The sequence below is a fragment of the Equus przewalskii genome, chromosome 5 (genome assembly GCF_037783145.1).
Source record: "Equus przewalskii isolate Varuska chromosome 5, EquPr2, whole genome shotgun sequence".
Lineage (NCBI taxonomy): Eukaryota > Metazoa > Chordata > Mammalia > Perissodactyla > Equidae > Equus > Equus przewalskii.
In genome coordinates this window covers 52,487,479-52,510,982 of record NC_091835.1, presented here as the reverse complement: position 1 = coordinate 52,510,982, position 23,504 = coordinate 52,487,479, and the positions used below count along the sequence as shown (strand labels likewise).

The 23,504-nt window shown below is 36.6% G+C and overlaps 1 protein-coding gene across 18 annotated transcripts in view; it reads left to right on the top strand.

The window, feature by feature from the left end:
* The window catches only part of LMNTD1 (lamin tail domain containing 1), a 369,630-nt gene that overhangs the window by 76,960 nt on the left and 269,166 nt on the right, over window positions 1-23,504 (top strand). For all 18 annotated transcript variants that reach the window (XR_011540022.1, XM_070619358.1, XM_070619342.1 and 15 more), the window contains 2 exons: window positions 8,063-8,161; window positions 9,738-9,913. Coding sequence is in view for 12 of the 18 variants with exons in the window: in XM_070619358.1 (XP_070475459.1) it covers window positions 9,878-9,913 (36 nt within the window). In the remaining 6 variants the exon portion in view is untranslated. The remainder of the gene's footprint in view (window positions 1-8,062; window positions 8,162-9,737; window positions 9,914-23,504) is intronic.

The following is a 23,504-nucleotide window of genomic DNA, read 5'->3' as shown; positions in this document are numbered from 1 at the left end:
CTCCTTCATCCTCTCAGTGAGGATGGGCTCCTGAGTCATACTCTGGGCTGCTGCCCCTGGAGCCAGATCCTGTCTACTTAGTCTGTAAAATGGAACACTTCTGCCCTTTCTTACTTCACGCTACATGAATCAGTCCCCCTGACCGTGGACACCACACCTGGGATATGCAGCATCTAGGGAAATCCCACCAAAGGGGAAAACAGGGGATAGGCTGGAAAATCAGAGCATGCCCTGCTGCCCACAGCCTTTGGTTTTGCTCTAAGGGCCATTCCAATGGTACTTTAGTCTCTCTCAGCAATAATCTCCTTATTCCTCCTGGAGAGGGGGTTAGGGTCATTTTCCAGCTCTTCTCATTAGGCTTTCCTTTGTGCGGTGGAGCTGAACACTTCTGTAAGATTTCTCCCATTAGAATGCCCCAAGAACCTTCTCCATAATCAGAAGGTCATGTCTCCCCTTATAACTGAGTTAAAAAATATATATATATGTACATAGACACACATACTTATACGTTTAAAGGCAAGTAATGGCTGTCACCGTTGACTCCCTGGAAGTGTTACAGTTCTATGAAAAGGAGGTGGCTGGCTTTTATCCAGCACTACAAATATTTCAAATTAGACTCATTGATTTATTGAATGCCTTTTCATAATTTATACTAAGAAGCAAAAAGTCACCCACTCAGAACCTGGTTAACTGCCAGGAGAAATAAATGCCACGCTCCTTAAAAAAAGGAAGAGAAAAAAAAGTGGTACTTGTTCTTTATGCTGACTAACCTGGTAAATTGCCCCTTAATAGCTTAAAGGTATCCAGTGGTGCTTAATTAGAACCTAGACTATTTGGAGGCTCAGAACATCTGGCTCTGAGTCACATTAGGCTCCCATCTATTCTCATTTGCATCTGAAGTGTTACTATTCACCTCAAGCACAGTAGATCTTGTCTGACAAGGCTCACTTAGGTGAAGGGTTCTCTAAAGAATTTATTACCTTATAGTAAAAATATTTTGGGTAAATCATGAGATGATCAATTATATACAATTAAAATGCTGAGAAAAGTACAAGTATGACTTTGAATCAGGGTGCAAAATTTATCTTTGTTACTGACAATTTCAAATATTTTTAAAATAAACTTACTTAAAAGGTTCAGTTGCCCCAAATTAATTTTTTTCAGAAGTGATAAACACATTAGAATCTAGCCACTGGCTAGTGTATGTCTATCTTGGATCTTATATCAGGCTCTTTAGTTGATGATATAAGGATTTTATTGCAAGTAGTAGACACTAGAAGTGGATTCTATAAGTGGTATCGTTGAAGAGAATATGGTAGCAACTGTACTGACAGTTTTTTCCTATGAAGAGGTTGGTAATAAAAGTATGAAATTTACTGGGCCCCAAATCTTAGAACTTTGGAAAATGAACAGGAGAATAATGTTTACTGACCTATTCAATATCATATTAAATTATAAATTAGTTAATACAGATGTTGAAAAGAATGTGTAAAATAGTAATAAAATAAATTTCTATAACAATGTATTTTATACTTGTTTTTAAAAATGTTTCATCACTATATATAAGGTACTATACTATGGAAAGCATCAAGTCAATGCCATAAAGTAAGCATTTTGGACTCAACTGCATTAACAACAGCTGCACAAATAAATTGGATACTGGAGTGTGTTGTTTAGGGACTCAGGTTGATGGAATGCTATAAGGAGGTAGCACAGTGGACATCTGGTATCTTTACCTGCCCAATGTTCCTTCTCCTTAAACATGGCACACCTAATCTTTTTGGGGATCACCCTCCACTCTGAGTACACATGGTTCCAATGAGAGTGATTACAGTGACTATAATTGTTGTCCTCGGGGATGAGGTACATGTTCCAGATCTGGCCAATGAAAATACAAATCCTCTTGGCCATTGGAATTGGTTCAGATTTGGCTACATGACTGTTCAGTCCGTCCCAGCGCTTCAGAACTGTCAGGAAGATGTGCACTTTTGCAACAATGGGGTTGCTGAGTTCATGGGGTATAATGACAAATGAAGCCAATGGTAGTCATTTTTAATGTTATACACAAAATATACGCCTGGAAATAAACCCAAAACAAAGGAAAGAAGAGCTTAGACTTGGAGGACATTTGAACGCTTGGATTTTGCTCTACCCAAAGCTAGTAAGCCCTTGAACCTCCCAGATATGTGAGCTATCATTTTTGGTTTTGCTTAAACTAATATGATACTATGTTTCTGTCCTTAGGAAGAAGGTGTCTTATTAATATGCTTAATTCAAATAGTGGGGGTAATAAGTAGTTAACTTCTAATAGTGGCAGAGAAATGTGGTAATTAGGCAGAAATTTTAAAAGAAAAAATTTATGCGTATGTCAAATAGCACTCGAAGCAAGAATATATTTTCGTTAGACCATTTCCAAGTTTAGATAGGATTATAGAATTTTAGGACTGTAGAGATTATTTCTTTTAACTTTCTAATTTTAAATTTATAAGTAAGTAAACTGAGGTCTAGAAGGAAACATCTAAAATATTCAATAAAGATTATTGACAAATGCCTCTATGTGATTATAATAATGGGGGAAAAATGCAATGTTAAAGGATCTTAAAAGATTTAAATTTCTCAAGGCCATCTGGGAATATTAGGCACCTAATTAGTGTTATTTTTCATGCAACTTTAATCTAGCCAAAAAACTCTCAGGAGTGAAATAGAATGTCTGCTAATTTAAAAATAGTTCATTCCTTTTCCTTAAAAGTGACTTCACACTTCCTTCAACTAGGAAATGTAGATAAAATTTACAAATAGATATGCATCCAAAAACATAAACGAGTTTATTTCATATTAAATATTAATTTAGTTTGTTTACTCTCTAAAGAAATAGTAAGCATTTACCCTGTTGAAATGGAACTTTGGTTAAAATTATAAGTTGACATCATGTTAACTTCAGTTTCTAAGCAACTATCAGTATTTTCATGCTACCAAAGTTGATCAAGTCATTAGGAAAAATGATCAGATCCATTGTTTGGCATCACAGCTGGCTGACTTAGATAAAGCTTTCACTCTTCCATAACCGACTGCTGTGACAATTCGGGCATCACGGCAGAGAATTCGGGGACACTACGTTTGTCTTTAAAAATTACACTTGGGAAAAATAAAAACCAGACAATCTGTATTTTGAAATATGTTTTGTTGTTTATTTCAGTCATTTACTTATTTATAATTGTGAATCTGCATGCTGAGATTACAGGTTGGGCTTTTTATGGGCAGCTTTGAAAGGTTTTAAAGCAGAAGAGGAAGCTATTCGTCCTGTCTTTGAAAAACAACGAAACACAATGGAACTATTTCACACCATATGGAGATAATGTATAAATAGCAAGGGGATTGTGTCAATTTATTATCAGTATAAAACATAGGGCACACTCCCAACTCTATATCTTTTGTGAAAAGGATACATAGTAAAACAAGGCTAAACTGATTGTTAGCTTAGTTACTAATGGTAACAGAATACAGTAAATATACTGTCCTGAAAAAATAAGGTTATCGATTCTCATTTAAAATAATCATGTAAAGCTCAAAAACTTAAAAAAACACAACAACAAAGGATATGAACATTGATCAGAAGAAAATATAAATAGACTTTGAATGAAAAAGACTGAAGTCACTCGTATTCATGTTGGAAATTCCAAGATTAGCAACATCGTTGGTACATAGACCAGTGACTTGAGTTACTGTAATTATCCGGCAAATGATTGACCACTTTGTGTGTTGTTAAAGAGTCAGCTGATTACACGGTAATTATACAGAAACTGTGACCTGGGAGAGCTATTACTAATAAGCATTGAGAATATTACACGAAAAAATACTAATAGAAGCAAGTAGGATTGTTTGTAAAATAAAAGTGCTGGTAGTATTTCCTCTGTTCAAAGGATCAGAGAATTAATAAAATCAATGAAAATCTTCAGAAATTATATGGAACTGAACATGAAAGCCAGCTCAAATATTAACATGCCGCCCCGTCAGGGGCCCCAGGCTAAACCAGGTTTTCCACTGCCGTTGTGGCCTCCATTGTTCCCTTAGCATAGGGCTTGCTAAATGACTTGTTTCAGGTCACGTCCTTCCTTAAAAAAATCCAATAATATAGAGGTGAAAAGAGTTAAAATGAAAATATTCTTTTACTTATGTGTGATTCTTCTCAAAGACTTTTTTGTATACATGCAAACATAGCAGGGCCAAGACTAGGGTACCATGCATGAGGCATCTGGGCTGTAAAATTTAAGGAGTTACGTCCTGAGGGTGAGTGCCTTACGCTTTACTCCGTAGGCACCTCTCTCACTTCCCCCTAGTCCTGGTCCTGAAACATATGCAAATATGTGTGTACAATTTTATACAAATTTACATATAATATATTTAAAGTCAAAATGGGATCATACTGTACATGTGTAACTTGCTTGATTCCCTCAATAATGTATGACAAGTGTCCTTCCATGTGAGTATATATAGATCTATGTCATTCTTTCAACCATCTGCCTGGTATGTTATACTATGAAGATATTCCAACTTATTAAATTCCCCCTCTGTTGATGGACACCTATCATTTCTAGTTTTTGAGTATAGCTAATAATGCTGCAATTTTATACATACGTTTTTGTGCATTTGTGTATTTTGGTAGGACAGAGTATTGTCCGTAGTACAATTGTGCATTCAATAAATAGCCTCGTTTTAAGGGTTGATGGATACAGACAACTTTCCCACTAAAGTGCAGCAATGTCAAAACAAACTTTCTGAGATGATGGAAATGTTCTCCCCCTGTGTTGTCCAATATGGTAGCCACTAGACACGTGAGGCCATTGAGCACTTGAAACGTTGCTAGTGAGACTAAGGAACTAAATTTTAATTTTATTTCACCTAAAATTTTTAGTTGATTGTCTTTGATTTTCTTAGCTTATGGCCATTGGCTCGGTCCTCCATAAAAATACTGAATAATATCTGTGAATAAGCATATTTTCTTTCTTTCTTCTTTTTTTTTGGTGAGGAAGCTTGTCGCTGAGCTAACATCTGTGCCAATCTTTATTTTGTGTGTGGAACACCACCAAAGCATGGCTTGAAGAGTAGTGTGTAGGTCTGCACCTGGGACTGGAACCCGCAAACCCGGGGCTGCTGAAGTGGAGCACGTGAACTTAACCACTACACCACCAGGCTGGCCCCTAAGCAGACTTTTCATGTTCTGAGGTTTAATCAGAATACGTGTCTCACCATACGTGTGACATTTGTTGTTGCTTTCTGATAGATTGTCTTTATCAAAGTAACAGACACAGCTAGTTGGCTAGCCCAAAAGCCATCCCCCATAGCTGCTGGAGAGCCAGTAACTTACTTCCTCTGTTAAGGGGAAGTTTGCTGGTGTCTTAAGAGGGATAGAATTTGAATCCTCTTAAGGGATAGGTGTCAGTGCATATGTGAATGCAGATGTTGGCAATTCTCCTTAGGGAACTACATCCAGTCTTGATGCCTAGAGTTGTGGCAGCCCTCCTGATCATAAGCAACCAGCATGAGAACGAAGAGCTGACAACTAAGCATGGTCAGAACACAAGGCCAGAATGAGCCTAAGTCCTGGGTTACATTTTTGGCTCACTGACCCAATTCTGTGACTGTCTGCTTCTTGTAAATAATTGTAAAATAAACACAAAATGTTTTTTATAGCTTAAACCACCATTCATAGAGTTTTCTCTTACTTTCCACCAGAAGCATTCTTAACTGATATCTCAAGAACACTTTTTTCTCTTCCTAGTTTTATGAGTATTATTAAAAACAGAAATAAATATCATAATTAATTGTATATCTTTTCAAATAGAACCTCCAAATAACAACAGCAAACACTTAAATGATGCTTAATATATGGAAGGCACTGTTCTAAATTTTTACATTTATTAATTAATTTAATCTTTACAACAACCCTATGGGGTAGATACTATTATTATCCATATTTTAAAAATGAAGAAATTGAGATATACACAGTTTAGGTGAATTGCCTAAGATCACACAGATAGTAAGTGACAGAGCCAGGATTTGAACCCATACTGTTTGGCTTCAGAATCCTGGGACTTAGTCTATATCTAGTGCTTTCTCTACATTAAAAAATAATACATGGACCATAATATGTATTTCACAATTCTATCATTATTTTATTATTAGTTGTCTTTATCGTAAGACTGGTTAGCAGAGCTGTTTGCCAGAGAAAGGCAACTACCAGAGCTGTTTGACTAAATTAATGGCAAGTGAATATGAATTAAGTATTTTAATGTCATTTACGTAATTTACTGCTGAAAGAGAGCACCAGTAAAATTCAATTGACCAAGCTTCAAAGTAAATCTTAGATTTTCTTACTCAATTTATTTTCTTAAATTAAGCTTGACTTCACAAACTCCTTTCCTAGCCTTTTTTATTTTTTCTTTCTGGGACTCAAGAGAACAATATTCCTTTCTTATTCTTCCTAAAGCTAGAATTAGATGAATTAAGGTAGTTTTCCCCATTTCTTTGACATGTCCTGACTTTGGCCACATTGTCTTATTTTTCCTCCCCTCCTTTGATCAAGGACAGTGGTACTTTTTTCTCTGTTGTCCAAGAAAGTAGCATAGAAACAAACAAAAAAAGAGAACAAGGACTTAATACTCTCATCTACTCTTGGGTTTTTATGTCTCATCTCATGTCCTATCTTTATTGTGCATGACTCAACATATACGGACAATGTCTTAAAATCCTGTTGGCACTCCATAAATCATAGATAGTAACAACAGAGCCTCCTGACAATGGTAGTTATATAAGTAAATGTAAACCTAGATTATCTATGACACAGGGTACAATGGGAATTACTTTTCAGCTTTCCAGAAGTTGACAATAGAAAATTATGTTGATGCTTGATAATCTTTAAAAGCACTTGTTCTATTTTTCTTCTTTCATATTCTTTATGTAGTCACTGGAATCTGGCAATGCCTTTGGAAATACAGCAAATTTAAAATCACTAAGTAGGAGTTGTTCAGAAGACAGTATTAGTGTCATGACTACAGTCTAACCATTATCATAGGCTTATTCTATTTACCATTACCTAAGGAAGATAAGATGTTTTGTGTTATACAATTATAGTGATATATAGTTCATAGATTTATCATCTTTATTATCATTACCAAAGCGATAATGATAATATTACAAATTATAATCATAATTATCACTATTATGTGATTTTTGCATATTTGCCATTTAATGAAATTAATTTTCTAGTGATTCTTTTAAAAAAAATCATTGCTAGGTGTGCAATTAAATGTCATTGAATCTATATAATTAATCTATATTCTGGGATAAACACTATAATCTCAATCGCAAGTAAATCCATCAATTAACAAATATATCTTTGCATGTCTTTGGCAAATATATACACAAGAGATTATATAGATGTTATCTATTATGTAAATACGGATTTTATTTGAGTTCTGCCAGACAGAAACTCAGAAAAATAAAGATGATGTAGGCAGGAGGATTTATAACATTCACAGGGACAAGGGTAGGGGTGTTTATAATTTTCATAGCCACAGAAGAAAATAGAGAGGAAGATGGGCCATAAAAATGAAAACAGTAGAACAGAGTGAGAAGAAATTGAATAAAGGCAACAAGATTTAGAGATTTGAAAGGGAGACTGAAAACTATTGCTTTGATATAGAATGCAATGGAACCAAATAAAGAACAAAATAAAAATAAGTAGGTGAAAAAAGGAGACATTCTAGGAAATTCAGATAAGGAACTTGAGTTTGTTGGGTGTGAGGGTGTTTGGAAATGCACGTCTCTTCTTTCAATTTCATGCCTGCAGGAGCACATATGAGAAACTAAAAAGAAAACCAAGGCAGGGCCTTTACTGGGGGACTATAAGGGTGTTACTTCATTATTATTACTCCTAAAGGAGTACCACTTCCCATGCCTTTTAGTTTTTCTTGTGTTTCATAATGTTTAGGCAAATTGCATGTGTAATACCCTCATAGACACATCAGGTTTTGGGAAAAAACAGTATTTTCCTCTTTCCTAGGTCAGAGCTTCATGGTGGACCAAATTTGGTCTTCTCTGTGTTTTTGGACCATTGTCATGCACAGCTTCCTGGGTGAGAGGGTCTAAAATTAAATCTCAGGTAAGAAGGCCTTGGTTCAAATCCTGGTTCTGCATGCTACTAGCAGAGTCACTTATAGGTTCTATAAGCTTCGGTTTCCTTATGTAACTGTAATATTGGGAAAATAATGGTACCTAAGTCAGAGGTGGTAAGATATGAGATAAGCATAGACATGGGATAAGTGAATGGAACATAGTGAATATTCAGCAGCTGATATTATTTCTTTGATATGAACCATCTTACAGTCATCAACTCCATCTTTATCCACCTACTGCTTTCCTTAAAGGCTGAGTATTGTACTGATGAGAAAGCACGCTCTGCCTGACCAAATACTACCTTTATTCTGGGTGTGATGAGGGCATTTACCTAGTTTGCTGGGTTAAAAAGATAAATAATGTTACTGCATATTTGTAATAATATTAAAATTACTATGAATTAGGAAGAGCTATATTTTAAAAGGAACCTGTAATTTGGAACTGCGTAGAAACCAATCTATGTGAACTTGTGACTCCAGCAAGATGAGATTTGGAGTATCACGTGTTTGTGAGGATGCAGGATGCAAGGAGGCAGGGCAGGCAGAGGCAAAGAATAAGCCTCTGGGACCCTTGTCAGCCCAGCTGGGTCCTGCTCTAATATTTGAAAATAAGAGGAGATCAGTCAAGAAAGGGAGGATTTACAGGAGTGCGTGCAGAGTAGTTTGGGCTGACAGCTTAATGGAGTTACCATCCTTTCATTGTTCTTCAGATTATCAAGCTAATAAAGCAAATGCAGATGAATATGGCTTCTGTGGTTGCTACCGCTTAATTGGAAAGACATTTATTAAGAGAGTTGTTTTGGGGTAGAAAGAGCAAGAGATAATTTCTTAAAGGTTGGGACTATGTTTCTCCCTAATACAAATTGTGTCTCATAGTCTTTTACAACTGCAACAGTTTTTTACTCCTGAAAAAATAAAAATCTTACTTTAAAAAGATGATGTATTAAATTGCTTAGACTTATTTTTGCTTTTAAAGTTACAAAGATGCATTAACTTTGATTAAAAGGGAACTTCAAAATCATTCTTTTATTCTACTTATCTTCCTTGTCTACAGACCCATAATGTACGGTCTTCATGAATAGTGTCTACTAGTCCAGAATCAAGATATGCTGATTCCACTGCACTCTCTACAGCATTACATGGCAGACACATTGAACTAGCGTATATATTATTTTGTTCACTTCAACTATATTTAAAGTCTCACCAAAATTTTCTTTCTTCATCTTAGTTATATTAAATAAAAACATAACCAAAGAAAGGCAACTACCAAATCCCTAAGGACTACTGTTTGCTTTTTATTTTTTAACAGAAATAGTTACAATAAAATCAGAATCAGAACATAGATGCGTCACCCAGAAATCTCTCAGCAGTATCTGTAATGTTTCAAACTACATATCAAAGTAAATAGTCTTGGATCATTTTTAACATCTCTGAAGGAATCTGAAGAATTCCTTTATCTTAAGCAACTTGAATAAATATGATTTTGTGGGTTTTTTGCTTGGGATTTTCTCAATGGTCTCAAGGACGATCTTTCTCATCCATTGTCTTGTAATAAAATGACAGGCATTCTGAGAGATGAGAGGCAGGCTGCCCACTTAGAGGCACCATCTCACACATCAGGAAGAGCTCCCAAATTAAGGATCCCAGGGATTCCGTTCAAGCGATAACATGGAAAACAAGCCTGTGCTGCAGAGGTGATCTGGATGCAGGAAGAAATGAAAGACGCCTACAATCAAAAAGTAAGTCTGTAATTTATAGCATGTGCTCTTTGCAGAATTTTAAATGCTATTAGAGATCACTCAACTGCTCTTCTCCTTCAAGGCTGAATCACTGTTAATGTTAACTAAAGAAAAGTGGATTCTATCTCTTGGTCTTAAGAAAGATTGTTAACAAAAAACTTAACAGTTTTTTCTCACTCTCAATGAAAAGGGTAATTATCATACATGGCTTAAATTATTTTTTTGAAATTGAGTTTTATCTTGAAGTCTTGCTCGTCAATTTTCTGGCTATTTGATCTCTCTCCACAAATTTCACGATCTGTAAAACTGAGATGATAATAGTACTTATAAGCACCTGATAATTGTTAAATGTTGATGTAATTATTGTTAAATGAATATGCTCGAGTAGCCTTTCTGCCTTTTTACCTGATGACTTTTGGGTACAGTATGCCCATGTCTGGTAGGTAAAGGACAGTGACATCAACATTGAATGTTACTGTTGGGCCTGGGATTGAGCTAGTTGTTGAGAAAAATGAAAACATGGTCCTGACCTTAGATATCTAAAAATTTATTTATGTGCATAAAATATATAGTAGCAAAATTACTTTCAGTTGTGAAAATTTATTGAACTATATACTTTGTATACTTTTAATGCATATTATTAATCAATAAAAAGAAGAAAAGAATAGACAATTGCTATGGAAATCCTATAATGTGGGGTGTGGAAAAATGAAGATATTTATAGCCTAGTTGAAATTAAAAATTGGAATTAATAGCTTCCAGTTTTTGGAACCACCACATTGATTATAAAGTAGAAGTCATTGTAAGTCACCACTAACCTGGCTACCTTTCTAGAATTGGAGTTGGGTCCCAAACTGGATAAAAATGTATGCCTATTCATAGGACAACTAAAATAATTGGCTGGCTCTGTGTCTTTACACTGTTTGAACATGGCCTCCTAGAAAGTTTCAAGGAAATAAGTCTTACATGGGAGTTTGATAAGTTAATCTATGACTCACCAAAAGCAAGAGAGAGCTTTTCTCTTAACTCTAGCAGAAAAGTCCTGGGACAGAATGCCTGACTGTACTCTTATCATATGCCCATCCTTGAACCTGTCATTGAGCCTTGGGGAATGGAGCTCTCACCTCCTGGCTTGTAATGTTATGGGGAGTGAGAGCGCTGTGACTGACAGTCCCCAAGACTGCATGTTTTGGGGGGAGATTATTTCCTTGAAGGAAATGAAGGTAGATAGACAACTCAAATGTATTCACATAGCATGTAAAGAAGTTTAGACATTCTCCTGCTTGATCAGAATTTCAAAGTGGAGACAAGGGGACTGATTTAAAGATAATTCTTTCAATTTACGTAGGACCAATGAGGACAACAACTATGAAAAAGAGATGTGATAAGGAGAGATCTGACATTAGAATGTGGTGTCTACAGAAATAATCGACTCATTGAAGGCAGAAGGCCAATGAACTAGAGGGAGGACTCCAAGGTAGCTCCCAGATATCCAGTTTGGGTGACTTGAGGATGGTGGTGACATTTCTATTGAAAAAGAAGATAAGAAGAGAAGTAAGTTGAGGCAGGAAGGAAGATAATGAGTTCAGTTTTGGTTATGTTGAGTTGTAGAAAATAATGAGTTGGAAAAACATAAGTAAAACCATACTGTAAAATTTTTAAAAAACTAGATTCTTTCAACAAATCCAAGATTTACATAATTGAAAACATCTACAGAAAGAAAAGAAACATTTCTGGAACATTTGGAACTGATGATGAGAGGGAAGTACACTGCTGGGCCTCGTAAGGCATCTCTTACATAAAGCCACCTCTCTAAGACCAGGAGATGTAGTTGACCTACCTAATACATGAATAAAATGTATTAGACAGAGAAAGAGGCAAAATGAGGAGGCAAAAGAATATGTTCCAAGTAAGGGAACAAGACAAAACCTCGGAAAAAGAACTAAATGAAACAGAAATAAACAATCTACCTGACTAAGAGTTCAAACAAAAAGGCATAAGGATCCTCACTGATCTTGGGAGAAGAATGGATGAACTCAGTGAGAACTTCAGTAAAGAACTGGAAAACATAAAAAAGAATCAATCAGAAATGAAGAATGCCATACTGGAAATGAAAAATTCACTAGAGGGGCTCAATAGCAAAGTAGATGATACAGAAGAATGGATCAGCGAGCTGGACAAAAGACTAGAGGAAATCACCCAAGCTGAACAGATAAAAGAAAAAGAATTAAAAAGAATGGGGACAGTCTGAGGGACCTCTGGGACAAGATCAACTTCACTAACGTCCATATTATAGGTGTCCCAGAAGGAGAAGAGAGAGACAAAGGGGCAAGGAATCTATTTGAAGACATAATAGCTGAAAACTTTCCTAACCTAAGGAAGGAAAGAGACATCCAGGTATAGGAGGCACAGAGAGCACCAAACAAGGTAAACCTAAAGAGGCCCACAACAAGACACATTATGATTAAAATGTCAAGAATTAAAGATAAAGAGAGAATCCTAAAAGCCATAAGAGAAAGGCAACAAGTTACATACAAAGAAAACCCAATGAGGCTATCAGCTGTCTTCTCAGCAGAAATCTTCTAGGCTAGAAGGGAGTGGCACGATATATTTAAAGGGCTGAAAGGAAAAAACCTACAGCCAAGAATACTCTACCCAGCAAGGTTTTCATTCAGAATGGAAGTAGAGATAAAAAGTTTTCCAGACAAGAAAAACTAAAAGAGTTTATCACCAAGAAACCAATCTTAAAAGAAATGCTAAAGGGACTTATTTAAGTGGGAAAGAGAAGACCACAAATAGGAATAAGAAAATTATTTAAAAAAACACAGCAATAAAATCACTGGTAAAGACAAAAATACAATAAAGGTAGCAGATCAACCACCTATGAAGATAATGTGAAGATCGAAAGACAAAAGTACTAAAATTATCTATTTCCATGATAAGTGGGTAATAGATACACATGTACAAAAAAGAGGTTAGATGTGATATCAAAAACATAAAATGTTGGAGGAGGGGAGTAAAAGAGTAGGGCTTTTAGCAAGAGGTCAAACTAAAGAGACCATCAACTTAAGATAGATTGCTATGCATGTAGGTTATCATATATGAACCTCATGGTAATGACAAACCAGAAATCTATAATACATACACAAAAAATTAAAAGAAAGCAATACAAACAGAATACTAAAGAAAGCCATCAAACCATAAGGGAAGAGAGCAAGAGAGGAAGATAGGAACAGAAAAGTACTACTAAAACATCCAGGAAAAAGAAAGCAACAAAATGCCAATAAGTACATTCTTATCAATAGCTACTTTAAATGTCAATGGACTAAATACTGTAGTCAAACAGCGTAGGGTGGCTGCTTGGATAAAAAAAACAAGACCCATATATATGCTGCATACAAGAGACACACATCAGACACTCAAAAACTGAGTGAAGGATGAAAAATGTATTCCATGAAAATGGAAATGAAAAGAAAGCTGGGGAGGCAACTTATATCAGACAAAATAGACTTTAAAACAAAAACTATAACAAGAGACAAAGACGGGCACTACATAATGATTAAGGGAACAATCCGACAAGAGGATATAATACTTGTAAATATCTATGTACAACATAGGAACACCTAAATATATAAAACAATTATTAACAGACATAAAAGGAGAAGTAGACAGTAACACAATAACAGTAAGGGACTTTAACACTCCACTTACACCTACAGATAGATAATCCAAACAGAAGATTAATAAGGAAGCACTGGCCTTAAATGACACATTAAACCAGATGGACTTAGTAGATATATACAGAACATTCCATCCAAAAACTGCAGAACACACATTATTTTCAAATGCACATGGAACATTCTCCAGAATAGATCACATATTAGGTCACAAAACTAGTCTTAATAAATTTAAGAAGACTGAAATAATACCAAGCATCTTTTCTGACCATAGCAGTATCAAACTAGAAATCAAATAAAGGAAGAAAATAGGAAGCCACAAATATGTGGAGATCAAACAAAATGCTACTGAACAATGATTGGATCAATGAAGAGATCACAGGAGAAATAAAAAAATACCTGGGGACAAATGAAAATGAAAATATGACATGCCAAAATGTGTGGGATACAGCAATAGCAGTTTTAAGAGGGACGTCTATAGAAATACAGGCTGGTCTCAAAAAATAAAAAAAAATTCTCAAATAAACAATCTAACAGTGTATCTAAAATAACTGGAAAAAGAACAACAAACAAAGCCCCAAATCAGCAGAAGGAAGGAAATAATAAAAATCACAGCAGAAATAAATGAAATAGAGGCTAAAAAAACAATTGAAAAAAATCAATGAAACTAAGAGCTGGTTCTTTGAAAAGATAAACAAAATTGACAAACCTTTAGCTAGACTCAGTAGGAAAAAAGGATAGAAGTCTCAAATAAACAAAATCAGAAAGAAAAGAGGAGAAATTACAATGGACACCTCAGAAATACAAAAGATTATAAGAGAATACTATGAAAGGCTATATGACGACAAATTGGATAATCTAAAAGAAATGGATAAATTCTTAGGATCATACAACTTTCCAAAACTGACTCAAGAAGAAAGAGAGCTTGAATAGACCAATCACCAGTAAGGAGATTGAAACAGTAATCAAAAACCTCCCAAAAAATAAAAATCCAGGACCAGATGGCTTCCCTGCTGAATTCCACCAAACATTCAAAAACGACTTAATACCTATCCTTCACAAACTCTTCCAAAAAAGTTGAAGAGGCGGGGAAGCTTCCTAACTCATTGTACGAATCCACCATTACTGTGATACCAAAACCAGACAAGGACAATGCAAAAAAAGAAAATTTCGGGCCAATATCACTGATGAACATTGATGCAAAAATCCTCAACAAAATACTAGCAAATCAAATACAAAAATACATTAAAAATATCATATATCATCATCAAGTGGGATTTATTCCAATGATGCAGAGATGGTTCCACATGCACAAATCAATCAACATGATACACCACACTAGAAGAATGAAGAATAAATATCACATGATCATCTCAATAGATGCAGAGACAGCATTTGATAAGACACAGCATCCATTTATGATAAAAACCCTGAATAAAATGAGTCTATAAGGAAAGTACCTCAACATAATAAAGGTGATATATGACAAACCCACAGCTAATGTTGTTCTCCATGGAGAAAAACTGAAAGCTGTCCCTCTAAGAACCGGAACCAGACAATGATGCTCACTTCCACCACTCGTATTTAACATAGTATTGGAAATCCTAGCTAGAGCAAGCAGGCAAGAAAAACAAATAAAAGGGATCCAAATTGGAAAGGAAGAAGTGAAACTGTCACTATTTGCAGATGACGTGATTTTATATATAGAAAACCCTAAAGAATCCACCGAAAAACTTTTAGAAATAACAAATGAGTATGGTAAAGTTGCAGGACACAAACTCAACATAGAAAAACCAGCTGCATTTCTATACACTAACAGTGAAGTAGCAGGAAGAGAAATTAAGATTACAATCCCATTTACAATTGCAACAAAAAGAATAAAATGCCTAGGAATAAACTTAACCAAAGAGGTGAAAGATCTGTACACTGAAAACTATAAAACATTGTTGAAAGAAATCGAAGAAGACACAAAGAAATGGAAAGATATTCCATGCTCTTGGATTGGAAGAAGTAATATAGTTAAAATGTCCTTACTTCCTAAAGCAATCTACAGATCCAATACAATCTTTATGAAAGTTCCAACAGCATTTTTCACAGAAATAGAACAAAGAATCCTAAAATTTCTATGGAACAACAAAAGACCCCAAATAGCCAAAGGAATCCTGAGAAAAAAGAACAAAGCTGGAGGTATTACACTTCCTGATTTAAAAATATACTACAAAGCTATAGTAACCAAAACAGCATGTTACTGGCATAAGCACAGACACACAGATCTCTGGACAGAATCGAGAGCCCAGAAATAAACCCACACGTCTATGGACAGCTAATTTTCAACAAGGGACATACAATAGAGAAAGGAAAGTCTCTTCAAGAAATGGTGTTGGGATTGCCACATGCAAAAGAATGAAAGTAGACCATTATCTTACACCATACACAAAAATTAACTCAAAATGAATTAAAGACTTGAATGTAAGACCCGAAACCCTGAAACTTCTAGGAGAAAACAAAGGCAGTACAGTCTTCAACATTGGTCTTAGCAACATATTTTCAAGTACTGTATCTGGCTGGGCAAGGGAAACAAAAGAAAAAATAAAAAATGGGACTATACCAAACTAAAAAGCTTCTGCACAGCAAAGGAAACTATCAACAAAATGAAAAGACATCCTAATGATTGGGAGAAGATATTTACAAACCATATATTTGATAAGGGGTTAATATCCAAAATATAAAAAAACTCATACATCTCAGCAACAAAAGACTAACAACCCAATTAAAAAATGGACAAAAGGTCTGAACAGACATTTCTCCAAAGAAGATATACGCGTGGCCAACAGGCACATGAAAAGATGTTCAACATCGTTAACTATCAGGGAAATGCAAATCAAAACTGTAATGAGATATCACCTCACTCCCATCAGAATAGTTATAATTAACAAGACAGGAAACAATAAGTGTTGGAGAGGATGTGAGAGAAGGGAACCCTCATACACTGCTGGTGGCAGTGCAACCCGGTGCAGCTATTATGGAAAACAGTATGGAGATTCCTCAAAAACTTGAGTAGAACTACCATACAATTCAGCTATTCTACTGCTGGGTACTTATCCAAAGAACATGAATGCATAAAGATACATGCACCCCTATGTTCATCACAGCATTACTCACAATAGCCAAGACTTGGAAGCAACCTAGGTGCCCATCAAGGGACAAATGGATAAAGAAAATATGGTATATATACACAACGGAATACTACTCAGCCATAAAAAACGATGAAACCTTGCCATTTGTAACAACATGGATGGACCTTGAGGGCATATGCTAAGTGAAATAAGTCCGAGAGAAAAGTCAAATACCATATGATCTCACTCATAAATAGAAGATAAAAACAGCAAGAAACAATCACATAGAGTTAGAGATTAGATTGGTGGTTACCAGAGGGGACGTGGGGAGGGAGAAGGGCGAAAGGGGTGATTAGGCGCATGTGTGTGGTGATGGGTTGTAATTAATCTTTGGGTGGTGAACATGATGTAATCCACACAGAAATTGAAATATAATAATGTACACCTGAAATTTGTATAATGTTATAAACCAAAGTTACCACAATAAAATATGTATATATATATATAGGAAAGAGAGAAAGAAGAGTTCAGTAACTGAGTTTCTTCTGGCAAAACAAGCTCATTGTGCACTCTGCTTTGTTTGGGTAACTGAAGCAGCTCTGGCCTCCTATTGGGAATACCTTTATTCTGCTGCATTTTATCATCATTGAGAATATCTCTTTATCATTTTTCTCATTTTGAAGTAATTTATACCTTTTAAAGAAAATTTGAAAAAGACAAAATAAAACAATACATCATGTACAATAACAAATATTTTGACACAGTCTCTCTTCCCTAAAATGTTTTCAGTTATTTTAAATAACATTTGTCATTATAAAAAGTAGTCTTGGGGCTAGCCTGGTGGCGCAGTGGTTAAGTTCGTGTGCTGCGCTTCAGCACCCCAGGGTTCCCAGGTTCTGATCCCAGGTGTGGACTTATGCGCTGCTTATCAAGCCATGCTGTGGCAGGGGTCCCAAATAAAAAATGGAGGAAGATGGGCACGAATGTTAGCTCAGGGCCAATCTTCCTCAGCAAAAAGAGGAGGATTAGTGGCAGATGTTACCTCAGGGCTAATCTTCCTCAAAAAATAAAAAAAATAGTCTAGCAATACAGAAAAAGAGTTAAGATCACTTAAATCCACTACCGTGAGATAGCTGCTGTTAATATTTTGACTACGTTTTCATACATTTCATACACACTCACATACACATGTACATACATATTTAGATGCACATTTATTTAAATGCAGTTATATCACATATACTCTTTTTATCATGGACATTCTTGTATTTTTTTAAACTGTCTTATGATTTACTTATGTCTTTTCCTTGTCTTCCTTCTTTTCTTTATCCTTTATTTTCTTTATTCTCTCTCCAAAACAACTTATATTAATTATATGTATATCTAGTAAATTATTTATTATGTAAACATATGCATATATTTTATATGTGTATGTATAATGTATGCATGCAATAATATGGAGGAATCAGTTATTGTTTTAAAAATTGTTTTTAAAAGCTGGGGTCATGTTATATACACTTTTCTGTATCTGGCTTTTCCCCCTAACTATACATGGTGAAAATTCCCCCAAGTCAGTTCCTTTTGGGATCACATAGGAGTGTCTCATGTACCTGAGAGTAACTTTCCTAAGAGCAGAGGCAGCGTCATATTTGTTTAGAACCTAGAATCTCACAGCATATAGCAGGGGCTTAAGGATGAATATGCTGATATTTTTAATAGTTGGAAGCCAGGCTATTAAGAATGAAAATATTTGGGCTGAGAAATTTGTCAAATCTCATTTACATGAAGCACAAAGAGACAGAACTCAGCACCCCATGAGACTGATAATATTATCATTCCCATTTCACACATGAAGAAAACGAGGTGCGTATTAAAATGCTTTTCCAAGAACACAAAACCTGTGTTTTTTGTGCAATGCAAGGCACTGCACTCCAGTCTCACAAATGCCAACCACATGTGTTCTCCCTGTTTCATAAAGCAAATGACAACCATGATAAAATCAACATGCCCCGCTTGTATAAGAGAGTAATTAGTCTCGAGGACTCACACATTATTTGCATGGAACTTTTCATACTTCTCCCTTGGTCAGTTTTCCTCTTTAGAGGTCTTCTATGGTGAGTAGTGGACATGAATTTTCACATTCCATTTACAGGGAAGAAGGAAACGCAATGAGGTTAGGTAATTTTATTGAATGACATACAAGACGTCAGTAAAGGAGACAGAGAAACCAGTTCTCTTGATCCCCAGGCTAGAATTCTGTCTCCCAACAAAACCTGAATGCTGGAACACCCCACTCAGCTTAAGTTTTGTTATAAAAATGAATCTCAGCACTTGGTTAATTTATGGCTTTAAGGAGAAATAAAGCAGAAAATGCAGTGTTTCATCTGGAGCTGGAGCATATCTGGAAATGCAGAGCAGTCTGGTCTCTCCTGAGCTGAGTGTGCTGTGCAGCTGGCCTGCGTCAGAATCTCCCGGGGAGCTTGTTGAAAGGCAGAGCCTTGGTCCACCCACTGAATCAGAATGTAGGGGACGGAGCCTGGAATTTGGGGGATGGACTCTACAGCATACACTTTTAATAAGCATGTCAGATAACTTTTATGCATACTAACATTTGAGAACAACTGTTATGTCCTTCAAAGGACCCTTCGGGCATCTTGGCTTAATGGGAAAGGCAGCCACTTACCGTGGGCTCTTGGAGAAGTTACTTAAATTCTCTGATTCTTGGTTTCCACATCTATAAAATGGGGATCATAGCACTTATTAACACATAGGGTTATCATAGTAATTAGAAGCAATATATGTAAAGACTCTGGCACCCAATGACTTACTATAAATGGCATTAAGCCTAAATTAATCATAGTAAGAGCAAAAGCTTGTGAGGATATTTTAGAAAACGCGAATGTGATTAAATTTGTGTGGCTTTCAGTTTGGAAAGAATCTTGAAGCAAGGAAGTTAGGAATCCAGTGATATGCAGTGACTAAACCCTACTGAAGGTCAAGATTTTGAAACCCTATATGAAACACCATCACTGCCTAATGGCATTCTTTAGGAACAGATGGATGGGTAACGTAATGGAAAAGCAGACCCAGGCGAGGAAGTGGAGCAGAGGAGGGCAGTTGTGAAATCCATTCAGATGGGGTGGCGCTGTTTAGATCGTGGTGGTGAAACTGTTGAGTCAGGTGCCAAAAGGTGAAGCATGACGCCAAGACAAACTGGAAAACAGCAGCACAAATACAGACCACCAGGGAAAAGATTAGGACATGCCAAGTTAGAAAAAAAAAAGCAGGATCTTCACAAATTACAGCTTTGTAAATGCATGTGATGGGAAAAATCATCCATTTTGTCAAAAGGGGAAGCAAACAAAAATTGAAATTTAGAACCGATTCTAATGAGCAATGTGAGAAGTTTTATCAAGGGAGCTTCTTAGATGTGGCTAAGCCACAATCCCCCTTAGCTTTAGAGACCTCAACTATGAAAAGAATAACTGTCTCTCAAGGCCTGGTTTCAGTGGGAGAATCCCCTGACTTTATAATAACACAATAAAATGCTGGCTTTTGTCTAATTTAGTCTAAGTCCCACCTGAATTAGGGATTTTAACAAAATACCATTTCCTTTAGTAGGTTTCCCATGTTGTGTATCTTGTTTTATGTTCTACTGTGCATTGTTCTTTTATACAAAACTAAGTTAACCAAATATACTGGGAAGAAAATAGTAATAATAAAGTTACCATTTACTGAGTGCTTAGCTAGGACTGGGCACCTAGTTAAAGCCTTTTCATATGTTAACTAGACCCCACAAGAATCCTAGAAGGTAAGTACTGTCATGATGCCCATTTTACTTATGAAGAAATTGAGGGGCAGGTTCGAAATCACCCTGCCGGTCAGGGTCAGAGGAGGGATTGGACCCATGCCTCACTCTGTGCACTGATTGCAATTTGGAGAGAGAAGAGGGGCCAACTCCCTGTTATTAAATGTAAAGAATTTAGAAGGGAATTTCTTTATTCCATCAGTGACTGGAGAAACCGTGCTTGTGTTAGCTTCTGTTAGATGTCTGCTCCTGTATTTGCCTTGCTTTCTATTCCTGGAATCATCCCCTCAGAGACCCAAAGGGTAACGTTATAGCAATGAAATGAGCCATCTGTCACTAAATATTGTGGCTACAAAGCTTTATTTTGGGTCCAGGAGGAGGGAAAAAGACCTGACAGGGATTCTGTGGGGGGATTCCTGTCTAGGGCGAAGGTCTGGTAGTGACACCGCTGGTGAATGAGACCCTTCATGCCCACCCCCGAGGGCTTCCACGTGCCTGCTCCCCAAGTGGATTGTGATGATCTTTGAAATATTATCAGGAAATGATCATAGCTCTCAACTATCCTACTGTTTCATTTTTGTTCTCTGGAATCAAAGATAACTTACCTAATGACACGGGGGAAAAGAAACAAAACATTTTAAACAATGTTAAGACGTTTTTCAGCCTATGGCTAATAATACACAGAATATTCTTTATTTTTAAAAATTAATAAAATTATGCTTACATTTAGATTCCCAAAACTTATTATTGGAGCAAAGTTTTCTGGTTTGATAAAAAGGTTCCCCACTAAAAAAAATAGTGTGGAATTTCACAAGATTTGCATGTCAGCTTAGGGAGTCAGATAGTCAACACTTATTTTTAAATTGAATGCAGTGACTAAGGGAAAAGACTTTATTTTACTTGCATGAATATATCAATTATTAATCAAAATCAAAATCAAAAAATACATGTTTAATAACTAGAAAAAAGCCAAACTTCTGACATTGGCCTCTGAGATGGACTTGAGTCTAGGGGAACAGACAACGTACCTACCAGGAAACTAGGTAGGACCAACCTTTGTTCCAGTCATACAGAAAAAGGCACTCAAAATTCTTTCTTCTGTTAACCTCTCAGCTTCCAACAATGTGCCTGGCAATTTACCATTTATAAACCTGGGCTCCTCTTAACCTTGAAGATTTTGTGATTTAAGCATCTCAACACCGTGATCATCACCATCCCTGGGCAAATACTTCATGAAGCATCTTAACACTTGCTAGTACCTTGTTGCCCGCCTGCAAGGTTGCATAATCTAAGAGAGATAATGTTGATCCAAACATAGGAGACACAAGTCATTTTAAATAATCAATTGAGTAAAATAAATAATAAGTGATGTATTTTTGTCACATGTAAATGGAAGAACAAAGTGCATAAAAATGAGACGGCTAATAAAGAGAGTTCAAGAGAATCACAAGTTTAGCCAGGAAGGAACCAGTTATTCTTTGAGCAAAGGGCGGATTCCTTTGGCATCTTGGTAAGTGGTGTGATGCTGAGAGAGATCAATCACACGGAACTTCAGCTTGGTGGAGAGGGAGTTCCTAACATGTGGCTCACAGAGTGGCCAGAAGCAGTGCAGACCTGACAGAGAAGAGCTACTGCAGTCAGTCCCAGAGGAGCCTGGTGGGTGAGAGAAGGCAGTGAGCAGGAGCTGTGCTAGGGGCTCCGAGACTGGGGAACAGGTCAGGAGATGGAGTGCAAAGTGGGTCAAAACTGATTTCAAGACGTTAGCTATGAATGGAGGAGAGAATGTCAGGGAGCTGCCCAATACCAGGCGTGGGGTCAGCAGGACACATATGGCCTCTTATTGTTTGTAAGGCAAGGTTGGATCTTTTGGCATGTTTTCTAAAATTATGTGTTAAAGAAAATTGACTGCCAAAGTATTGTTACTACTATCTTTAAAAGACACTGGTTGGTTTCTTTAAGATACATCTTTGATGTGTTAACAGTATATCATTTCAGTCTACCTTTTAAACTTCCATGTCTAGACATTTAGACATGATGCTCAATATTATTTCTAAACTGCTTCTGCCTGTGTCTACAATATCTCTATCTTTTGAAGATATGGCAAGCCTAACAGTATTTTTATTAATCCCACTTGCTAGGTGTGGTAGGCTGAATTCTAAAACTGGTCCCTCAAGATTCCATGCCCTGGAATCTGTGGAAGCTGTGAAAGTGTTGTATTATATGGCCTAGTTCACCTTTTAAAAGGGAGATTACCCAGGTAGGTCTAATCTAATCACATGAGCCCTTAAAAGCAGTGAGTTTTCTACTGCTAGTGGCAGAAGAGAAAGTCAGAGAGATTGAAGGCACTTGAAGGATTTCATGTTCTATTATTGGCTTGAAGATGGCGGGACCACGTGATGAGCAATGCAGGTGGTGTCTAGAAACTGAGAGCAGCCTTGGGCTGACAGCCAGCCAGGAGATGGAGGCCTCAGTCCTATGGTAACAAGGAGCTGTATTCTGCCAACAAGCTGAAAGCACTTGGGAGCAGATCCCTCCCCACAGCATCCAGATAAGAGCTCAGCCCAGCTGACACTTTGACTTTGGCTTTGTGGGACCCTAAGCAGAGGACCCAGCCAAGACCACCAGACTTCCTACGTACAGGACTGAGATAATAAATGAGTGTTGTTTTAAGTTGCTAGTTTGTGGCAATTTGTCACACCACAATAGATCTGTTATGTCTAGACAAATGGGACCCCTGGCTGAGTGATGGAACAAATAAACCTCATCTAAGCATTCATTCTAAATTTCCGTGATCCTGTGGCTTCATCTTCTATCACATTTGTTTGTTGGCATACATTCTACTTTGTTGGGCACAAGAATATGATGAGTCCTCAGTGTGCTCCTCACTGGGAGCCTGGAATGAATGATGCTGCACTTAATTGCATATCAGCTGGGGCAAGATTTAGCTCCATGAATGCTGAAGTCAAGTTCGCCAGCTGCCCTGTGCAGTG